This window comes from Ambystoma mexicanum, chromosome 11 (genome assembly GCF_040938575.1).
Source record: "Ambystoma mexicanum isolate Mex_15411 chromosome 11, UKY_AmexF1_1, whole genome shotgun sequence".
Classification (NCBI taxonomy): Eukaryota; Metazoa; Chordata; class Amphibia; order Caudata; family Ambystomatidae; genus Ambystoma; species Ambystoma mexicanum.
This window is the reverse complement of record NC_090934.1, coordinates 686,828,613-686,852,893: the sequence shown is the minus strand read 5'-3', so window position 1 is coordinate 686,852,893 and position 24,281 is coordinate 686,828,613. Positions and strand designations below refer to the sequence as shown.

At 41.8% G+C, this 24,281-nt stretch overlaps 1 protein-coding gene across 3 annotated transcripts in view; it reads right to left on the bottom strand.

The window, feature by feature from the left end:
- Positions 1 to 24,281, bottom strand: part of ELP4 (elongator acetyltransferase complex subunit 4) — a 1,964,259-nt gene that overhangs the window by 794,157 nt on the left and 1,145,821 nt on the right. For 2 of the 3 annotated variants that reach the window (XM_069623546.1, XM_069623545.1), the window contains exon 7: positions 15,412 to 15,600. The exons of the other annotated variant lie outside the window; for it this stretch is intronic. In XM_069623546.1, the coding sequence (XP_069479647.1) occupies positions 15,412 to 15,600 (189 nt within the window). The remainder of the gene's footprint in view (positions 1 to 15,411; positions 15,601 to 24,281) is intronic. 3 annotated transcript variants of the gene reach the window in all.

The window sequence follows — 24,281 nt, the reverse complement described above, 5'->3', positions numbered from 1 at the left end:
AACTTGTACAGAAGGTGACAAAAGACTATTTAAAGTTAGCCTACCAATAAGAAGTCTGAAGCAAAGGAGAAACATTGCAAGAAAAGACAATTAGGAGTAGGGAGACATTCTCCTGACCTTATTGTGTTCGAATAATTGTAGTGAGTTAGAATTAGCTTTTTTGGATAGCAGACTTATTTCTCCATTTGACGACTTCCTTACAATGGACGAGCACCTTAGATATTTACATAGGCAGGGAACACCCACATAGCAATAAGGAAAGTTAGGCCTTTCTTATCATTTAATATAACGAGTGAAAATGTCAACCCAGTGTGTGCATCCTCCTTCTGACCCTGACCGCCACAGTAGTTTGTAGTCCTCTCAAGCATGGCAGAGCAGTAAGGAGGTGGAAAGGGGAAGAAGAGAGAGTGTGACGAGGAAGTTAAGAGAAGGAGAGAGAAGGCGACAGAGTGGATTGGAGAAGGTTGGAAGGTGAGTGAAGAGAACAAGAAAGAGTAGAGGAGCCAGGAAAAAAAGGAAGGTGTGAAGAGAAAAAGGGGATGCAAAGAAGGAAAAATATCAGAAAATAGAGGAAAGGAAGGAGGTGAAATATCTAGAACAAGTCAGTAGGTAGTGGGCAAGAACTTCAGAAAAAATAAAAAGATGATAGCAGAAAAAAAGGAGAGAAAAGGCAAGAAGGCTGTAGAAAGAGGAAGAGGGAGAGGGAGATGGACAAAGCAGGAGGAGTAAGGAAAGAACCACAAAGAAGAGAGAGGATGGGAAAACCTAGGATTGAAGTAAGAGAGACTGAAATCCTTCACAACCCGGGTTAGAAAGGCTCTCCTAAATTGGTGGAAGAGGGGACAATCCAGGAGTCAAAGTTAAGCCAGAGACAACAACCCGAGATCTTAGCCCAAACCAATCTGATACTACGTGTGTAAAGCTAAAGAAGGGCATGGGCGAGCTGCAGCAACTCTGGGAATTGCCCGATGCCTTAACCAGTTGGTAAATCAAAGGCTACCGAGTACAGATAACTGGTAGCAGTGTCCAGAAGAACCAACACATGACCATGACAACTGCAGCAGCACTCCAGGAAAGACACAGAGCCAAGAAAGATGTTTCGGAACACTATAAAGCCCAAGGGACTGTGTGTGACTGTTTAACTCACCATGTAGGCAGTTTAAAATTAAGGGAGAGAGAGAAAAACTGAGGACTGCTTTCCTAGGAGAAGTAAACGGTCTGGGGAAGGAAGACACATGGGCTGATTGTACTGTTGCATGTTGAATATTCTATGAAAGCAGCTTTGAACAGCTTAGAAGCCAAAACGCTTTACTCTGAATATATGTAGCCTACTTACTATTGTGTTTAACATGTTACAACAAACATGCACACAAAGATGCATGTCGCTATTGAAAAGCTCCCTTTAGTTCAATGTGCCATTTATTTTTTTTAGACCAGTTCAGTTGCGCAAACATCAATTTGAACGTATCCTTTGGACACTGCTCTAAGGTTACAAATTCTAATGTGAACTGTTCCAATAAAATGTAAACTCAGACAGAAATATCTGCATTTGGTTCTTGAAACAAATTGTTCATGGAATCAAATCCTACACTGTACACATGTGCATGCTTTTACATACAACACCACCATGTATTTATACGTCCTGTTAGATTGTTATTTGTTTGAAAATTAGCTCTGTTTTAATTGTTAGCTGATCAAATCAAATAATTCTATATAATAAAAGGTGTTTTTAAAAGGAAAGAGTCTTCTGGATACTGATGACCTTTAGATGTTGATACAGTTTAAAATAAGTATATTTCCTGGAGTGTGCACCCGTGAACAGTGAACAGACACCATTTTAAAGTTGGATTTCTCCATCATATAGATGCATCTTATGTTTCAAACTAATGTACGAGCATTTTGGAAAGTCAGCTGCATATAGAAAAAATAAAATAGACAGCATCACAATCTTAATCCTATGACACAGGCATCTGATTGGCTATGGTTTTGTGGGGCGTGTTATGGGAGAGAACCTAGATTAGAGCCCTGACATCATGATGAACCAGGTTCACCGTTTTAAATCAATGAAAGATCTATGACAAATTGGCCTGCTGCCTATTTTCCATTTCCGATGGTTGGCAGCCTGAAGCAGGACTGGATCCGTTTGGGTTCAGGTGCAGATTACAGATTTGGGGAAAGACCCAGGTGTTAAGTGTACATTTCCAAATCAATGGAAAAGAAATGTGCCAGCCATTTTAAAAGTTCAGAACCAAAGATTGAGGCACGGACACCCCCAACGTTGCCCTGGCTTCAAGAAAATAGATAGGCAATGGATATGCCTGATCCACCCTATAAATAAAAATAATCCCAAAAGGAGCAGACAGAGTTTCCTGAGTTCCTTTTGTGCAGGTCCTATGGTGGGAGGCAGCGCTGGCACGAAGAGCTGAACCATAGGGATGGGTAAGATTCCTGACTGGCTTTAGTAAGAACGAGCAGGAACTATTTCTCATGCATTTATCGAAACACTAAATCTGCTTTCTGGGCCTATATATTTCTAAATTCAAATTGTATGCTACTGCCTATATTTTGGAGATTATGTGTTTATGTTATTTTTACCATTCATAGGTCTTTTTAAGCCTTTTTAATCATACTGTTTTTTCCATGATCCTGGCTAGTTGGTAGAGATCATGATGTATATTTGTTAAATTAGCTCCCAACTATTCGAAGAACATGGGTAAACACAGCGTTTGGTAAAGCATGGCAAAGTGCATTCAGAATACTCTGTTCCTATTTGCAGTTTCCTGGCCTGGATACATGTATCCACATATGCACTAATGGATGGAAGGAAGAAATCTAGTGGGGGGATTTCAACTGTTTTCACCTGCATTTTTAATCCGTGGCTTTCGACTGCTTTTAGTAATTGCCATTGAAAGCCATGGGCGATGGATAGCATTTTCTAGCCCTTTCCACTTAATGGGTTTACACTGGTTGGCATAACCTCAGATGTCTACTGGGTTGCCAATCCGGACAGCACGACTGTGAAAATATGTGTTTCGTTAACTGCCACATTTTAATTCGCTATACACACTGTTGATTGGTTTTTAGGTTTTAGATTTCTAGACCCAGTAACATGGGAAGGGTAGAATGCTACAACTATTCAACTACATTATTTCTAATACTGGGGTGTGCACTTAGGTTGACTATACCATTTTTAATGCTCATATACCATCTCTATAAGAGCATACATATACAAACGTGTGAAACAAAAGTATGAGAGCATTCGTTGTGCATTTCTATTTATCAGTACAAAGAAGCACTATATTGCAAGTGTGAATGCCTATTCTTTGAGTGATAAAGTTGTATAGGGAAGTTATTGATGACATCTAATATTAGCCATTTACACAAAGGTAATATGAATTGGTTCCACAGTGTTCTGGGGTAGACCCATAAGAATATTACTCATATATAACACCCATACTCAGCGCACAGTGAAAACCGACCTGAAGCTGCCAACAGTACACCACCTCTCACTCTCTCACTTCCCTACGCGCTGTTCACCCACTAACCCACCCACCACCTATTTTCTTTTTACAGATCCGCCTGAGCGCCTGGAGACCAACTCTGTTGGTGACTGTGCGCTATATAAATACCTTTAACATTAACATTGTCTTGTGACACAACGAAAGCTATCCAAGATTCTTCTAAAAACAAAAGTAACTGTTAACGTTAGGGAGGACTTCTCTCTCCAGTGCCCACTCCGTAAAGATGAATAGAGAAGTCCCTCATTGATGCAGACATCTCTTCCTTGTTCATCACCTGACCTGGATCCTTCTGGAAAGCTCCTGCCGAATGGCGTTCAGGATTGCCATCTGCCTCAAAACATGTGCTAGACATTTTCCATGACGCATAAGTCCACAGCCTTAGCCAGTTCACATCAGATTACACCTGAGGGGTTCCTTACACAAAGCCTTACACCCCAAATTTCATGTTCTGATTGTACAACAGGAATAGGTACAGAAGGAAAAGAAATGGCTACAGAACACACAAAATACAATAATGAGTTCTTATAATTCAGTTCATCCATATTAGCTGAAAGTGAAAGGTTATCACGATCAACACATGAACAGTATGCTACACACACATATCTAAAGAAAATCATGTAATAAGCGTTGAAGGTTCAACGGAAAATGAATTTGCTCACATAGTAGGATTACCCAAGTACTTGATCACAATGGGCAACTGCTCCAGTCTTCTGATGTAAAGCAAACCGATAAATAGTCAACTCCATTAAGCAAACATTATCACTGTATGGTGCAGGATCACTTCTGCCACTGCTGCCTCAAGTGGAATATCTCTGGTATTGTTCTGAAGAGCAAGAACCAGATGGAGCAGCCTTAAAATATCTGCTGCCTGGAGACTTCCGAAGTATGCATAATAACCCTGGGTTCAGAGAGGGTGGAGGGAGGGAGACTGCAAAGATTGTGCCAGCCCTTGCACTATCGGGCGAGGAGTTGCAGGAACACTAAAAATCTAAGTATGTGCTATTTTAGTAAGAAATAACCCTGAGGTGTGGGGTAGTAAAGGAAGGTCCCGAGGCCCAAGTTCATCTGGAGGTTGGAGCCATTAGCATCCTGGCAAGCTGTGTAGGGTGCTAATTGCTTTAAAAAAAGTGAAATGGCCCACTGCCATTTTACAAGTTTAAAAGAACTGCACAGGAAAATATCCCACATGGTCAAAATAAATGGTAGCTACTCGTAGTCCCTTCTCCCTTTCCATGAAAGCCTTTGGTGGGGCAGGGTAAGAGGCAGGCAAGTATGGTGTAAGGTTAGCACAGAGGGTATGGAGAGGCCAGAAAGGGGTAAGTGTGTGGGTGAAGGTCAGGGGGAGTATGGTGCCGAGCTGGGTTGTAGGTGGATGTCATGAGGGCAGGTAGCTGGATGCCAGATGAAAGAAGGTGGTGGCCCTCTGCTCTAAAGATTCGAATGCTCGGCACTACCATGATGTAATGCCTGAGTTCCCCAATTGGCTAGCAGGCTGTCTGACATCTCTTTAGGGTGCTAATTAACAGTAATCCAAAGAACGCCATAAGTAATACTTTGGCCAATGATCAAAGTAGATCCAGCTGTGGGAGAAAAATATTTCTGGAACGGCAAGCGGCGCGCCATTCACAAAAGTATGCCTCGGGTTAGATTGCACATATTGCTCACTTTGATCATGAAAAGGGTTCCCCTGTAAACTACAAGGTGCACATTAATACGTGCACAACTGAGAGATAAACTGCAACAATTTCTAACGCCTTTAAAATGAATCTGGAGACCGGCTGATTGATGCTAAGTAAATGCCGAAAACTGTCATTATTTGTAGAAGAACTTTCTAGATGTAAAAATGAAACATGCCTGATTTCACCTTCAAAAGGCACGAAAGTAAAATCGTACATTTCTTCAACTATTGCCTGATCAGGATTTTAAGACATGCAGAAAAATGCACAGGCAATTTGGAACTATGCCATATGTAAACAATTGTGTTTGCACCAAAAGAATTCAACAAGTGGCAGAACATGTATTGTTGTTATAAATGGAAATAAGTCTGGGATTTCATCAAAGTGTCATGTTCCGGGAAACTCAGGATAGAAGAAAAATCCACTTGTGTGTTATCATAACCTGTCATTAATTTTCAATGATTGGATTTTGCTGTACAGTTTGCGTAACCAAAATAATGTGACGTGTAATGTAGAAATTAGGTATTCTTCGAAGTCCCATTGTATTTCTCCATGCACTTCACTCCACTTTGAATAATACTCAATTTTATTTAACTTGAAATGAAAGATGCCTGAACTGGATTCACCTCACTCCAGGAATTTTTGTCATAGGATTCCTGATCACGTGTTAAGGCTGTTATTGTGTTCAACTAAGAATCACAGACCACTTAAGGCTTGTTCAAACTGGTTTCTCCAGGCCCTAGTCATTCCATCATGTTTATTTTGAATCTAAGTAATATTGAGCTTCCCATGTCAGTAAAATGGAAAAGAGACAATTGTTCTTGCACAGCCAGTGACATCTGCATGACGAAATCAGCTGTTATTTGACTTATAATTCTTATCAAACAGAAGAAAAGGTTCTTAGTGTGCAATCCAAATTAAAAGTTTCATCATGTGAAAAATCATATATTTAGTAAGAAAGACTGTACACACTTAAAAGAAATTGCAGTTTACACCTAAACATGATATCTTGCAGGCCACCTAAAATCCGACTGGGGCGAAATGGAAAAAGATAAATGGGAACATTATTATCTCTGGAAGTATTGTATTGTATTCCTCATCTATATAGCACCCTTTCCCCATTTGTATGGCCTCAATGCGCTTTGTGGTTGGAACACCTTTGTGGACCGAAGTCCATGTGTAGGAGATTCTAAGAGTTAATTTTAAGATGTGTGTGTGTACATTTTGCCAGGTTAGGACTTAGGTGGGCTGGCTAGGCTCCAATAAGCAGCTCAGAGGTCACACATGTGGGTTGGTGCTGTTGGTGGTTTAGGATAGAGGGCTAGTGTTGGAGACTCTATGTGTTCCCAGCTAGAACAACATGTTTCATATGTTGTTGCCATATACTAATGGCAGAGATGTTGAGGTTTGTCAGGGGTTCCAGTGTGGACGGCTATGCGAGCTGCTGGACTGAATCTGCATAGCTGAAACTGCATTCTATAGTGCATGGATGGGTGGCCGTGCCTCTTACGTGGTTCAAGGTATACATACCTTAAACTCGGATGGAGTTCATCCTCGATGTTGTTTTCCTACGTCCAAGCAGTGGGAGAGGGGCCGAGAGGGAAGGGGAAGTGATGTATGATCGTCAGGGTGCAAGGGGGAGTGGAGGTGTTGTTAAGTTTGTCGCAGTGTGCCGCTGCAAGTGCTGCCGGCATCCATGGAAAATGTAACATCTTGAATGATTAATATACTATACTAGATAATAGAATATAATATAATGGATGGAAAATTAATAGAATAGAAAGATATTTATTTCCTTGCACATTCAGAGTCCTTGCAACAAAAATTCTAACATGGAGTGAAATTACCTCCTACCTTTGCAAGTTATGGGATTGGTGAAAGCCATACTACAGTCACAAGATGTGGGGAGGAGCAGAGGATTATAAACTAGCTGGCAAATAGATAGAGTTATTAATATTGGAGAGATGAATATTGATTAATACTTTGATACAAATGGAGATGCAGAAGTCTGGGAAGAAAGGTGACCTCATCTGGATGACTGATTCCTAGGCAGGGTGGAGGCAGAAGTTCTTTCAAAGAGGGTATCCACCCATATTGGAAAATGTGTTCCAGCCTCATTTTCTGAAAGGGACGTTTCTAGGGCAGCAGCGCCAGATTGAAGGTTTAAAGTGTGTCCCGAAAATGAGAAGTCACATTTAAAATGTAATGAGAAACCCCAATAGAACTCCAAGCTGCCCATAGTATAGTCCATAGTAAAATCCCCAGAATCGAAGGGCCTGGGAATCAAGGGGAATGGTAATGTGACAAAGGTACAGGTGCAGTGTGAAATATGATGCTCTGTGTCTCCCCTTTACATCAAGTACAAACTGATATGTAGTTTCCTTAAAACCCAATGCATTTTTGTATTGAGTGGTGCAAATTTAAATCCGATAGCATTTTGGTGCAAGTTAAATGCAGAAGTGCTTTTGTAAAAAGTACCATTAAACATAATCTTTTGCCGGCATAGAATCACACTGGCCAGAGTGTATTCACGACATAATATTGTCTAATGTGATAACACACACATTTGCGGCCTGGAGGGGAGCCTAGTCATAAATAACATGTTTGCACAACAGACATGAGCAAGAGAATGCACTCTATTCACATAAAATCATTCAAAGTGATCATGCAAAGTGCCACCGCTTGTCCCCAATCCCTCTGCAATTGTCACGTCCTGTCGCTTGTTTCGTCATTTTTCATCTGTTTTTGTCTCTACATATGCGCCCCGATGCTTGTGAGCGGTCAGCGCTATACAAATAAACAAATAAAATAAATAAATTAAAGTGTTAAGCCCTGAAGTTCCGTACCATGAAAAAGCATTTGGTTGACCCATATGCAATGTGACAGACAAAGGGTGCTTTAACATGGTACCTCTTAATGGAGAATATCACATCTCCAGCCCAGAAACATGTACTCACCACAAAATATGCACCAGTATGCAGAATGCAATCTGTATACACACATGTACACAGAAATTTGAACACATGTTCAGAGAAACTATGGTAATGAGTGGTTGTGTGAAATTACATTAGTATGACTCATATAGGCAGGGAAGAACAAGTTACTTACCAACTGTAACGTTCTTTCGACTGGATGGTCCTCCCACGTATTCCTCATCTTGTGATAAATCGTTATCTCCAGCTTCGCAGCTTCGGAAAAATAAAATTCTCGGCAGAGGGCGCTGTGCTCGAGGTCGTGATGTCGATTGTCCCTCGACGGACTCCGTACTCTGTCGACGTCACCAATGGTATAAATAGCTCGAGCCACGCCCGTTGCTTCAGTTCTGTTTTTTTGATGAAACATATAGGAGGAACACCCAGGCATGCCACATGACTGATACATTCTTCGTGAGAGGAAAGTGTAAGAAAACGTAAACTGTACTATGGGGTAGGATAGGAGGGTTGATGAGGAATATGTGGGAAGAACATCCAGTCGAAAGAACGTTACAGTTGGTAAGTAACTTGTTCTTCGAATGGATTGTGTCCTCCCACGTATTCCTCATCTTGTGATAGGCTACCATAGCAGTAACAATTTTGGAGGCGGGAGTACTAATTTCAGTTTTTGTGGACAGAATGCAGAACTGCCTTGGCAAATAAACCCTCATTAGAGGAGGCAGTATCCAAACAATAATGTTTAACAAAGGTATGCATTGTTTTCCAGATTGCAGCTGCACAAATATCCGCTGCCGGGACTCCCCTCTTTAGAGCCGCAGAAGTAGCCATTCCCCTTGTAGAATGGGCACAAAGCCCATCTGGTGGTTCTTTTCCCGCTAATCTGTAGCATTCAACTATGGCTAATATGATCCAGCGGGAAATGGTCTATTTTGTTACAGATAAGCCTAATTTATGACCAGTATAACCCACGAATAGTTGGTCATCTTGTCTCAATTTAGCCATCCTTGAGATGTAAAAACTAAGAGCCCTCTTGGGATCTAGTCTATGTAATCTCCCCTCTTCCTTGCCCAGATGAGGAGGAGGATAAAAAGTTGGTAGTACTATTTTTTGTGACAAATGGAAGTCCGAGACTACTTTTGGTAAGAACGAAGGTTTAACTTTAAGGACTACCTTATCCTTATAAAAAATAGTATATGGTGGTTTGCATGAGAGAGCCTGAAGTTAACTAGCCCTGTGGGCTTATGATAGGGCCACAAGAAGGACAGTTTTGAGAGTTAAAAGCCTCAATGGACATGAATGCAGAGGCTCAAAAAGGTATGCAAGTCAAGAATTTTAGTACTAAATTTAAATCCCAAGTTGGTACATGAAAAGGTACTGAGGGTATACATTAGTAAGCCCTTTTAAGAATTGAATGATTAACAGTATTTTGAAATATGAAACCTCTTCCGAGGAGCGCTTGAAAATGGACAGCGGAGCAAGGTATCCTTTGATTATTCCTATCTGGAGCCCCAGATTAGCTAGATGTAATAGAAAAGAAAGCACCATTCGGGTGCTACACTGAAAAGGGTCCACATCCTTGTCTTTGCACCAGTTACTAAACCTGTTCCAGCGACATCGGTACAAAGATTTTGTTGCTGGTCTTCTGGCCGAAAGCAAGATTTTCATTACGTCATCCGGAAGATCCCAATCCTTGTATCTCAACCTCTCAGAAACCATGCGTGAAGGTTGAGTGTCTTGACCTCTGGATGGAGAACCCGACCCTCCTCAGATGGACATGTCCAGAAGGTCCGGGTACCACGTACTGCTGGCCCAATCCGGGGCAATTAGGATCATGGTTTTCATGAACTTTCTCAACCTCCTGATTACTTGAGGGATCACGGGGCGTGGGGGAAACGCGTACAGCAGTTGAAAATGCCACTCCACTACGAATGCGTCTCCCAGAGCTCCTCTTTGAGGAAATTCCCTTGAGCAGTACTGATCGCAATTCCGGTTGATCGCGGTGGCGAACAGATCCAATTGAGGGGTTCCCCAAAGGGCGAAGATCTCCAGAAGGACTTCCTGAGCTATCTCCCACTCGTGAGAGACTGTGCTCTGCCTGCTCAGAGCGTCTGCCACCATGTTCTTCTCTCCGGCTAGGTGAATTGCCGATAGAGAGATTCCTTCTCGTATTGCCCAGAACCATAGCTGCATTGCCTCTCTGCACAGTGGTAGTGACCCTACTCCTCCTCTTTTGTTGAGGTAGTACATGGCCACCATGTTGTCCATCATTATCAGGACATTCTTTCCCTGTACAGAGGGCAGAAAGGCCTTCAGAGCTAGTCTGATTGCCCTCAGCTCCAAAAGGTTGATGTGTAGTTTGGACTCCGATGGAGACCAATGACCGCTGATTGTCAGATCGTTGGTGTGTGCTCCCCACTCCGTGAGTGAGGCGTCCATCACTACTGTTATCTCCGGCCATGGTTGCCAAAAAGACTCTCCCTTGAGAATGTTGTCGTTGCAATCCCACCATAGAAGATACTGAGCAACTGCGCTCAGGACTTGCAGAAGATCCGACATATTCCCTGAGAACTGGGACCACTGAGTTCTGAGTGCCCATTGAAGGGATCTCATTTTTAACCTGGCGTCTGGTACTAGGAAAATGCAGGATGCCATGAGGCCAAGCAACCTGAGAAAATCGAAGTCCGGTAGACGTTGGGCATTCCGGAATTTTGTTACCATCTGCTGGATGTGGAGAGCTCTCACCTCGGAAGGCGAGGCTTTTCCCGAGGAAGTGTCCAAGACTGCTCCGATAAACTGGAGCTTCTGGGATGGTATCATGTGGGACTTCTTGTAATTGAGGGAGAAGCCCAATTTGTGGAGGAAGTGGCAGGTGACCGAAAGATGTTCCTGAGCTTGTTTTGGAGAACTTGCTCTGATCAACCAATCGTCCAGGTAGGGGTCGATGTGAATGCCCCCTCTCCTGAGACTTGCTGCCACAACCGCCAACAGTTTGGTGAAAACCCTCGGGCGGAGGTCAACCCGAGTGGCAGAACTCAAAATTGATAATGAGAATTGCCAAACGCGAACCTCGGGTACTTTCTGTGCTTTGGATGAATTGGCACATGAAAGCAAGCATCCTGAAGGTCCAATGATACCAACCAATCTTGGAGTTGGAGAGCCTGAAGGATCTGAGAAAGAGTCACTATCTTGAACTTGTCCTTCCTGAGGAACTTGTTCAAGTTTCTCAAGTCCAAGATGGGTCTCAGTCCTCTGTCCTTTTTTGGGATGAGAAAATATGGGGAGTACCAACCCCTGTTCCTCTGCGCTACAGGTACCAGTTCTATGGCACCTTTCTCTGGCAGGGTTAAAATTTCCTGCAACAGGAGCGGATCCGGAATTTTGGCAGAGTTGGCTCCCGGTGGATGATTCTGAGGCCTTTTTTGGAAGCGGAGGCAGTAACCTTGGGCTACTTTTTCCAGTGCCCAAGCATCTGAGGTGATGCCCCGCCATTCATTCAGATGCTGAGAGATCCTGCCTCCCACTGGTGTTTTGTGCAACAAGGTCTCAGAGGGATTTGGAGGCGGCTGCAAGAGTGGCTGAGGGTACAGATGCCGTTCCTGAGGCTGATTTTGCACCTCTTCCTCGTGCACCACGAGGGAAGTTTCTTTTGCCCCTTTGAGAAGCATGTCCTCTTCCTCTGCCAAAAGAGGAGTAGTATCGAAAATAACGACCCCTCCAGGAAGATGAGCCGGAATAGGGTTTTAGAGGCTGGCGCAAAGAGGCGCTGAGTGATTTAGCTGCCGCTTTTGAGGTCTGATGTTTTTCTATGTTTTCATCAGCCTTTCTGCCAAAGAGCCTCGAGCCATCAAAGGGCATGTTGAGGAGTCTAGCTTGCACGTCTAGTGCAAACCCCGACTTCCTCAACCATGCAAATCTGCGTAGCACAACGCTTGCAGCCATGGATCTGCTGATACTATCAGCAGTATCGAGTCCAGACTGGAGACATTCCCCCATTGCCTCCTTTCCGTCTTTGACTATATTCAGGAAGCCTTCCCTTTCCTCGCCTTCTGGAATATGGTCAGCCGCCGCTGAATTACAGTCCCACAGGGTATGGGTAAACCTGGGTAGGGTACAGGTAACATTTGCCGACTTAAGTGCCATACTGCCTGACGTGAAAACTTTACGTGCCCAGGAATCAACTTTTTTATCCTCTCTATCTGGAGGGATAGTTGGATAAGCAGTTTGTTTTGAAGTGGATGCTGCCTGAATGACTAAACTCTCTGGAGTCAGATGTTTATTCAAATATTCAGGATCCGTTCCAGCTGGTCTATATTTTTTTGGAAAAGTGCTATCTGCAGCAGCAATACTCTGGTTTCTCCCAGTCTTTCTCCACAGTCCTTTGAAGGGCCTTGTCGAAAGGGAGAACAGGATCTTTCTGAGGTCCCTTGACGATTATATCCGTCATGTCATCTTGTTCAAAAATGGGTGAAGTATTACCCCAACCCATATACTCAATTACCCTGGTCATAAGACCCCTGTACCCAGCATCTGCATGCTCTGCAGGATCAGGTCTGGCAAACTCTAATTCTGGGGATGTGTCAATTCCACTGGCAGAATGTAGAGTATCACTCAGGTCTCTCATTCTAGATTCCTGATCAATAAGATCCTCAGAAACTTGTCTTGCACCATAAGAAACTCCAAGAGGAGTAACTTCATCCTCTTCTGAAGCAGATTCTTCATAAATTGCTGACATAGACTTGACAAAGTCTGATCTGGGCAATGGAGTGAATCTCATTTCTTCCTCTACTATTCGCGTCGAAGGAATTGATAAATCCTTCGAAATTGTCGAAGGGGTCTTTGAAGACTTCGAAGATGACTTCGATACTGGCGTCAAGGATGTTTTTGGTTTTGGAGTCGAAATTATCGACACCGATGGCGTCGACGAAGTCTTCAACGGCTTGTGTTTTTTGCATGGCACTGGAGAAGTGCTCGACTCTCGAAGAGTCTTCGACGGATTTACGTCGACTCGAGTTCTTTTAGATTCCTCGACGCTACCGGTCTTTGCCATGGTAGTCTTGGACTTCCTTTTGTCGTCCAATGGAGCGACTTTAGGGGCATGGCTTTTTCGAGGTTCTTTCGAGGGGGTCGGGCCACGTTCTCGAAAACCTCCATCTTTTTGCAGAATTCTTTCCACTTACAGGGAGAATCCAATTTAGTCGGACATCGAATTTCTTCGGTCGACTCTGAAGAAGATGATGATGAGGGAGATCTATGTCTCCTCTTCATTTTTTTAGATGATGACGACGAAGAGTGTCTCGATATACTCCTAGATCGAGATCGCATTGAGTGCCTATAGCGATCTAATTCCTTCGGATCAGTCGCTTTCTTATGTCTTTTTGACATAGCCTTCTTAGAGGCTTCCCTCCCCACCGACAATTTACCTCTCCTCTCACAAAGAGCTTTCTCGGTCATGGATTGACAGGACCCGCAGTCGTCGGTTCAGTGTCTGGAACCGAGACACCAAAGACAAATCCGGTGGGGATCGGTGATTGACATTTTTGATCCACAATCTACACACTTCTTGAACCCCGTCTTGGGTGTCGAAGGAGTTGAAGATGACAACATTTTCTTGACAGAAAATAGAAGCGCGCCGTTCTCGATAGCGAAGCGATCGGAAAAACGGAACTAAAGCAATGGGCGCGGCTCGAGCTATTTATACCATTGGTAACGTCGACAGAGTACAGAGTCCGTCGAGGGACAATCGAGTGTCATGACCTCAAGCACAGTGCCCTCTGCCGAGAATTTCTTTTTCCAAAGCAGCGAAGCTGGAGATAACGATTTATCACAAGATGAGGAATACGTGGGAGGACACAATCCATTTGAAAGATTGGTTTTGTTGACTTGTTTATGAGTCTATAACATTGTAGTGGTTTCCTTGGTGTAAAGCTGAAGGCCCTCTTTGTTTAAAGTTGACTTAATTCTTTAAGTACATTTTGAGTTTTGAATACACTGTTTTTTTACCAAGAATTGTGGGGTGGGACTGATATACAGGGGGGAGAAACCAGTTGTGCCACCCTAGGGGAAATCAATAAATACATTTATATATATTTCTACACATCATAGATCCATATTGAAAAGCTTCAACATTGGAGTGTATTTAATGGCTCACATTCCAGTACAAACTCTCTTTAAAATGCATTCATGAAGAAAAGCAGCCAAATAAACAGAGAGGGGATCCCTACTGCAGTGACCTTAATGTAGTGATTCATGATAGCAGAGATGGGTCTAAAGAATGTCTTCTCACATTCTACAATCCTAGCATGAAGACTGGGATCTTGGTTTGGCAGTGTGAAGGGGTGGTAGATCTTTGAAAATACATTTTGGATCACACTGATTTAGTTGTGAAAACTACGACTGCAATATACTGTTGTCAAATTTGATTCACGCTCTGCTGGTTGTGTTCCGTCTGTTTTGCATTCAGGCAAACGCCAATGGAAGTACAGAGCTCTCAAACTGGCAAACAGTTATTGACAGTGGGATGATCCAAAAGGAAACATTCAGTGGAAGATTGGTTGCAAGATTGGATTATTTTCTATAAAAATGAAATATTGATATTCACTTGTATCCGTATTTGTGATATTTATGGGTGCATTTGGATGCCTTTTAATGAATTTCCTTCGGTACATTATTTCTATTTAGTTTTGGGAAGTTTTGCTTTAAACTGATTTAGCGGAGTAAGGAATATTTGTCTTTGTGTGGTTTGATTATTCTCCTTTAAAAGAAATTCTAAGTGGCTTCATATATATTGTGTACTCAAATACAATTCATGTATATATAGTGTATTCAAATATTATGTAACTTACACTTACTCAGTTCTCAGACATAAATAGATACTGTCAAATGAAATACAAAGAGATCCAACAAACTGTGATTCACGATAGATGCAGCAAAGCATGGCTGTTAATTCAGACTTCCTATTTTAGTGTTATCTAAGACAGAAACTTGCAATGACAAAGTATAGTGAGGAATAAAGAAAAATGCACAGTATTCTAAATCAACAACCCATATTGGAATTAAAAAAACGATAACTCAGCTACAATGTTATCTCGCTTGAAACTGGTGTGAAGTCCTTAAAAGACAGGGGCAAATGTGAAACCGTTCTCGTTTGAAATAAAATGTTAAATTCTGTTAAATCATTAGTTAATCTGATCAACACAATGCACAAAAGAATGCTAGTCCCTTTCAAACCTTAAATAATACCTCTACCTGAATTGTATCATGTAGTATTTGAAATATTCTCACCTGGATAAGATGTGCTGGTACTGTAATCACACAAATGGAGAGAGACATACGAAGAAGACACCGAAGAGCGTAGAGAAACTTTGTAAGGCTGTGCATGTGATGCGGTTGGTCACTGCAGCAAATATCGTCCCCCCATAAGGGTGAACCAAGAGACTGAATTCCAATTCTAAGCACATTCTTTGTTTTTTTCTGCAGAAGACACAAGTTGGCAGTACAAATGTTAATTTGGTTGAATATGTTCCATAAAAGCAACTTTGTCAATCGATAAAAATACACCATGTTTTTAAATTGAACCTTCCTTAGAATCTCAGTGGCTATAATGGATAGCCTTCAACTATCTCCAGCACTTGACATGAGACAGCGATCTCTACAAGCCTGGCTGGTTTTTGTTGATTAGATATTCCGCAAAAGATAGAAAATAGTAACAATGTTTAGGTTTGAGACAACTCCATCTTCATGCCAGCTGCTTGATGCTACTGCCAACCTACTTACCCATCCAACACAGCAGCCTTATCAGCTTAAATAGATGGGAATATTGTTTCTCACTATAGTCAATTTAGAATTCCTTGACGTATGGAATGTTTAGGGAAAAATAACAAGGAGCGTAAACAATAATACTATAATAGTCAAAAGCAAATGTTTTGCTGGGAGGTAACATTGTCTAAGTAGCGACAAGGACATTTACCATCAACTGGTCAGTAGAAATGCGCTATGTGGGGGGCGTGGCCAGCAGCAAAACATGGCGGATGCATAATCTGTAGGCTTTGTCAGGCCTACCTCCCAGGCATGGGGGCGTTTGAGCTACCTTGCACCCCCGTGCTGGCAGGGTATGCCGTACCGGATGACTAATCGTTAAATGGTGGGTCCGGAGCTGCAGCCACATGGGAGAAGAGACGACGGAGCCCTGGAGCAGAGAAAATGACAGCATGAGTCAGCTGCAGCCAGAGGAAGAGGTAATGTCTCGGAGTGCTCCAGGAAAGCCCTGTCCCATGAAACATTGGAGGGAAGGCGGTCAGAGGGGTCCCCTATCCCGGAAGGGAGACCTGTGTCTTAGGTTGCCTGTGCAATGATGCTGGAACCGGAGAAAAAGAATGGTGGCCATACGAGTGAGGTGCAGGCACGAGAGCCGTAGGCTAATCCTGGAAGGACCCACCAGGGGAGCCACTGGAATGGCAACATACAGAGAGGCCCATCCAGCTTTGAAACTTTGTGTGATGACTGCGCGTCCGAGACAGGCGTACTCCGATCTACACTGGTGGTGTCCCTGGCACTGCATGGTCAGCCAATGTAGGTAAAACAAGAGAACAAAGGGGACGTGCACAACAATTCTTAATTGATACACATATAGTATCTATATTGTTTTTTGATGTTTGAAAAGCTGTTTCTGGTGCACCAGGATAGGCCCCCCCTGATCCCCTGCCTCCTCGAGTCCAACAATAAACCAACAGGTAGTCCTAGTGCATTCTTGATCAGGAATACTCCCAATACATCGTTCTTGCTCCATTAAAACAACAATCATTCCCATTTTCAAAATACATATTTAATTTTTCCTACTAAATCTTTGTTCATCAAGAAATTCATATACAAAGTAAGGAGTCCAAAAACAAAAGAAAAAGCTCAAATCCCACTGTTCACTAATTGGCAATTCAAATGCAGTAATTCTTACATGTATTGTTCTGATAATGTTCATCCACAGCCCCATCAAAAGTTATTTTACATCAAATAACAAATCAAAACATATTTTTCATTTTTCAATGTTGTTGCAGACGCCTTTTGAATATTTAGCTATACCCTTCAATGTAGCTACACAGGCATTGGATCTTACTGGAGGGCTCCCCCATGAGGCTTTCCTCAGGGGCCATTAATAAATAGCACTGGCTGGCCTCTTGGGACTGAAGACTGAAGGGCAATTGGTGACCTATAATATGTAGGATTTAAATAAGTAACCTTGCTGAAAATCTGAAGGCTGCATGTGCAGGAACATGCTGGTGGCAAAACAGTGCGACTGGGGACAAGTGCTATGAGACACATTGCTGGCACAGTGGCGTGAGGGCCACATAATCCAGGCGGAGTGTAAAGCAGGCACCTCATGAGCACGTGCAATAGGCCCAGAAGCCTAATCTGCCTGTAGAGGAGGTGATAGTGTTGATGGTACCCTTATATTTCGAATTCAGTGTGAATGGCCCTCTGCATCATGAATAAACATATGAAGAATACTAAAGCAGGAGATATAGTCTCCATGATGCAGGGCTAGGAGAAGGATAAGCCCAAGAAGGTGGATGTGGTGATAACAGCCAGGTTCATGTACCATCACCAAAAGGCCCGGAGGCAGCGGCATTATACAAAGAAGCAGATTTACAAGATTAGCTGACTGAAATCACGAAGCAACCGCAGAACATTATGGTTGAGATCTCCCATGACAATCTCCTCCCTGGACAAGCAAATGCATGACTTCGGACGACCTGGAAAATATGACCTGCAGACAAATCTATCAACTGTCCGAAATGTCAAACAAAATGGAAACGTTAGAATCCATGTGTGAGAATCTGCAGGAAAAGCTGGAAGATCTAGAAAACAGTACCTGCCAGAACAACATAAGAATTTAAGGCATTCGTAGCTTAAGAACACCAAACTGCAACTGTATATTTTGTCAAATACTTGAACTCACGAGTGAAGAGGATAGCTCTGGACAGAGCACACCAGGTCTATTCCTCCTTACAGATGGAACAAAATTTGACACCTGGTGTTATTACCGAAAGTTCACCATTATCAAATTAAAGAGAAGATTATCAGAAAGGCAAGAACACAAGAAATAAGATTTTGATATGCAAAACTACAGATCTGTCAAGACTTGGTGAGGTCAACCCTAGCCAAAACATAAGCGATGTGAAATGTGACACAATGGTTATGTGCCAAAGAGAATAAATACCTTTGGGGATTACCCTGTACTCTACAGTTCTCAAATGGGGACCAATAAAACATCCAATTTCTGAGCCCTATTTGGAGAAACCAACACAGAAGAGAAGGGGAAACCACGGCGGAGAAGGATACTGAGAAGAGAACCATCTGGTTGGACATGGCTTCAAAAGAACTATCTTTATGGGGGTATTTTACCTTTCTAGAGGTAACTATCACTGTCAAAGATAGCTAATGACTAAGGCGAGTTGTGTGTATTGGTCCTAGGTACCTGATGCTCTGAGTGAATTTCCCCGTCTACTAGAAAAGTGAAGAGCAAGATTTGGCTTTGCTATCGAGTCGGAAGACATTTATTTCTTCGGACTATTGGTACAGGTATATTAAAGATTGTATACCTGTCCGCCCTACAGGTGATTAGGGACTGGCTAGGTTTACTTATTGACCAAAGATGCCCATGTAGTAATGTGTGTTTTTTCATGTGTCCTTAGATATAAAAATCTGGTGTGAAATGAATGAGAAAAGATCCACTTGAAGCACAAGACAACTTTTGTGCCCCTGACGAATGTCCAGTGATTTGTAACATATAGGACAGAAACTTATATAAGTTGGGCTATTTTAACATTATGGGGAACAAGACGAATTGAGTTGCCACTGATGTTTTTGAAGTTATTTGTGACTTTAAGTTTGTGAGGTGGAATTATTTTACGACACAAATTCTTGTGATGTAAATATGTTTTTTTAAATGTCTATGTGATTTGTGTTTGAAATTGAAAAATGAATTAAAAATTGAATTTTAGGTAATTCTGTTTGGGATTCACATTCACTATATGCAACCTATATTTGTTTAAAATTGTTGTTTTTTTAACACCATATCTTGAGGACACATTGAGAATGTCACATTGAGAGCGAGTTGTTTTTCCTTCCATTGGTTAAATACATATATGATCACCTCAGTCGGTAGGAGGGAATATCACCCAAGTGTGAGGCAACTCCTGAATGATAGAATTAGTACATGAACAGTATGTTACGAAAGTCAGCGATAGTGAACCCGGCAGAGGGAAGCCGACAACCAGGAGCAAAGCCCTGAAAAACTGTTTAAATAAGACATTAAAATTTGTGAAAGTGAGAAGTAGTGCAAGACAAGAAAAGGGAAGTGTCCTCCTTGTCATCTGGGGTCTGAGCCCAACAGAGGGAGATCCAGGGGTGGAAAGCTATCACCAAAAGTGAACTGAAAAAGGAACTGTCTTGTTAATTTGTTGACTACAACTTCTGAGGGATCTGCACCCAGAAGAGGGGGGCCAATGGGTGAAGCCATCACCCAAAGTGCTCGTAGAACAGAACATTGTGTTTGTTTGTTGAGAGCATCAGGCCTCACAGGCGAGAGACTTTTATTGAAAAGAGACAACCATCGAAGAACCTGATAGCTGATACAGAACTGTTATCTCGTGCTGGGAAGGCTTAAGCATGTTCTATGCTCCAAAGTACCACTTTGTCCTGTGCTAAAAACGTGGGTAAGGAAGACCTCAAGGCAATCCCATGCTGACTTATTGTTTGTGAACACATTTTCCTTTATTTGAATACCTTATCCAACACTCTTTTTGTAATTAGTTGTAAGGAATTTGGCAATAGGTTTTTTAGTATAGGCTTTTTACTTTGACAAGACGCCACAAGGACTGCTTAATTTTTCATTTTATGGTTGACGCTTGCTCCCATCTTAGATTTAGGTTAGGCATTTTTCCATCCTACTTTTACAGTTTAATAAACACCCTTGAACTGTGATTACTTGTGTCTGTCTTTACTGTGTCACCATGAGTTCCTTACAGGAGATACATAATGGTTAAAGGGGAATTGTATGGCGAACTATTACAATCGTGTCCGTTTACGCCCCAAAATAGGCACAGGCCAAACTACAAGTGACCCTAGTGGAAGGCACAGCTGGTACTCTACTGCGCAGTAAACAGGCCTATTACTTAGTAGGCAATAAAACAAATGAACCATTGACATAACATTAAGCGCATCCAAGCCCAAAGGAATATTTTGAGGTTGATGGGAGACCCGGGAGAGTGGAATGTGGTAAAGGCCAGAAGAGAGTTAATTACTACATTCTTTACAAACCTCATGGGCATGAAGAAACAAGACCAACACCCACAGATATCTTACATAGGTTTCTTTTTGAAAAAAAATGTTTTATTATTGTTTATGGTTAAAATTAACTTTTCACAAACAGTTCACATTCCATTTTCATACTTCACATAAATAAAACAAAACATGCATCAATTAAATTCTAATGAAAAGTCAAAGATAAAACCTATTTTAAATAAAACAACATTTCCAACCAATACAGGTAAAGTGGAGGTCATAACACCACATACCCTCTTTTCCGTTGTACTGGAACATAACATCCTATTTTGGCTAGTCTCTTGTTTGATAGATTGGAGTTCTGGATTTTTACAGATATGACACAGCTTTAGTGCTAGATCACCCATTCCTCTTTTTGCAAAGACTTTGCCCGTATAAATTACATTTAACCTTAATCTTAAGAATTTGTTCCTGATTCTCCAATCAGGAAACTTTATCAGATACTTATTCAGGAAACCCAATTTTAGATCTGTTACCTTTAGGGGGTTTGGATTAGCACCTGACCTTACTTTTCCAATAGTATGAATCCAATCCATTTCATCCCATTTCTTTTTAGCTTCATCGGCTCTTCCGTTAGTAATTTACTCTCTATATCGGCATCCTACAGTAACTTTTCCACCTGGAGATTTAGATTACCCAGTAATTTTGATTTACCCATTTCGATATGGGCTTTTATGGCTGAGTACAGCGAATCTTCCTGTGCAGTATTAATCCGTTGCAAAAGTAATATCAGTTTCCACCCTGCCTGAGATTTTAGGGACCTAAGGCCAAATTCTAACCTAAGGTTGTCCATCGAAAGGCTCATTGGCAGCCCCAATGCATGTTTCCACAAAAGCCCTTCCCATTTTTCCCATGGGGTGTTCCAGAGGTGAGGTTTTGCCTCTAAGTCATAGAGTAGGACAGGAACTAGTTTGGCTTGATAGAATTTTAATGCCGGGATAATGAAGAATCTTCCATGTCTCCCAAATATTTTCTTCATCTGGGCTGCCAAGGGTTTTCTTTTCATTGCAATCTCATACTCCACTTTATATACTACCGGAGTGGCATATATTTTGTAGCCAAGGTATACCAGCTCTTCTACTCTCGTTATTATTTCACCCCCACTGATGAAATGCAATCTTTTGGTTTTTCTGTCTGAAAACCAACAATTTCGATTTAGTTGGGTTTAAAGAGAGCCCATTTTCACACACATTTTGGTGGAGACCATTGAGCAACCTTTGTAAGCCGACCGCCGTTCTATCCAGGACTACCACGTCATCTGCATAGGCAAGCCAGTGGAGTTTTACCCCGTTCAAAACTGGACTTGCCAAAGCATAGGATGCCAGAAAATCCCCATGTCTGCTGTATAAAGATTACATAGGTTTCACAAGGGCTGCCCAGGATGACAGAGGAGCAGCATTGAAAGATGAAGTAAAATTGGTGAAAATGGCCCCGAAAAGTAACAAAGCTTGTAGTCCCAATGGATTTCTGACAAATTGTTTAAGTCTTTAAACCTCTTTAAATTGTCTAGAAAACCTTTTCAATGAATTCCAAAAGACTTGGATGACCACACTCACAATGAAACAGTCAATCACAGTCCTGATTCCAAGGAGGGGGAAGATCTTACAGATACAAATTCTTAAAGACTGATCCCCTTCCTAAATGTGGTCGTGAAGATACACGCACAAATTGTAACCCTGCAAATGGAGGTAATACTACCCGGAACAAACCGGCTTTATAAAGAACCGAAATACCTATGAAAATATCCTGAGGACCCTAAATATTCTCAAACGGGGGCCAAAAGAAATGAAGAATTTTCAATGTAATCATTAGACGCACACAAAGCGTTCTACCGGGGAGACTGGGGATACCTTATGGTATTATTGAAGGCATGCAGATTTGAGCCGAGGTTTAGGAACTGTGTATGAGCATTATACCAACCAGCCTCAACTAGAATCATGGTTAACAGTATTCCTTCAGACCCAATGATAGTTTGAAGAGCACTAGGCAAAGCTGTCTGATGTTCCACTGATCTTTGCGCTGGCCATGGAACTGCTTTGCAATAAAATAAGAGCCAATGATAGGATCCAAGGGCTAACAGATGGGAGCGTCCCTCACAAAATAGCCTTGTACCCAATTACATGCTGGTATACTTTAAGAACACAGTATAGTCCCCTCCAGCCTTACTTGAGGAGTTAGAAGGGTTTGGGGAGGTGTCTGGGTTCGTAGTTAACTATAATAAATCAAAAATCTTTGTGGGCATTTCTGACATTCTGAGGACAAGTGGTAGAAGATTTGCGTGGGGTACTGACCATATAGAATACTTGGGGTTTAGGATAACTGCCCAGCTAAGTTCTCCATATCAAGTGAACTATCCCAAGCTGCTTAATGACCTATTTTCAGACTTGACTCACTGGTCAAAACAGGAGATATCCTGGGAGGGAGGAATTACAGCTTTGAAGATGAATGCTCTTCCTAGGTTGTTATATTTCTTTTTTTTTTTATTTGAATTGTAACAATTAGTTTACAAATAAACTTCAGTTACAATAAACAATTTAGAATAGAATCCAACTATCACATAGTCTACATAAGTATACAAAATAATCACCACATATAACTACATATAATCCATGTAGATACCATACGCAGCTCTCCAAGTTTCTAATTAATTAAGACTGATCCTCACTTAGAATACTTTCCACAAACTCACAAACCGCACATGTGAGCGACACATTTGTTCCCGAAAGTATCCAATACCACCATTTGTCCATGTCTTCATCAACTGGAGCAAAGGGACCCAGATGACACGTTCGTTGCTGCATAATTTTAGAACACTCAGTGATCAAATGTTTAATTGATTCTACTGAAGTTTCACAGAACCTACAAAGATTGTTCTCACTGTTAAACACTCTTCGTCTCCATTGAATCTCCTTTGTTTCATATGCGTTCAAGTGCAGTCTCATGAATTGATTTCAATGTTTTCTCGATGGAAATTTGTGGAGATATCTGGGTAGACAGTCTAAACAATTTGTTAAAGAGCCCAAATTGATTGACGAAGATAGGCAGTTTCTTTGTTCTAAATTCTGGATCCAATTCCACATCCTTAATTTCTTTTTTGCAATTTGGGGCGTTACTATAAGTGCTTCCCACTTTATATCTGCCGAATCAAGAATCTTTTTTAGACCGCTGGTCCAATTTAGCATAATACTGCAACGTTGTTGTTGAACCATGTTTACGAAAACTTGATACGCTGGAGCTTGATCCTTCAAAGACATCTTCCGCAACATGGCTAGCGATTTCCAGACAACTACGTTGTGCATAGATTCGATTCCAAGTTCGTGTCTTATGGCGATCATTGAAACGCCCTTTGGTAGCTTAAGAATACGTCTCCAGAAAATACCTTCAAGGGTGGGCCAAATATGGTAGTCCAGATTCCAACCAGACTCTGCTCCAAATGTAATTGAGGGGATCACCTTTTGTATGTAAAAGTTTACTACTGGTTTTAGTGAAAATGTACCATATTCAGCGTGCAGTTTTGCCCCTTGTAGCGCAAAGGTCAACATGCGCTGTTTAAGGTCACAGATCCAAGCATGTTCTCTGATTGAAGTGTTATACATAATACCTAGATATCGAATGGTTGGTGTTTGTTGGATCTGTACAGCTTCAAGATTCCATCTAAAGTTCTTCATTAGTGTTTTAGAGGTGTTCCCAATCGTCACAATCTTTGTTTTTTCTACATTTATTTGCAGCAAATTGTCACTCAAGTACCTTTCCAATGCAGATAATAGTCTCTGCAGCCCAATTGGTGTTTCATCTATTAGGACAATATCATCTGC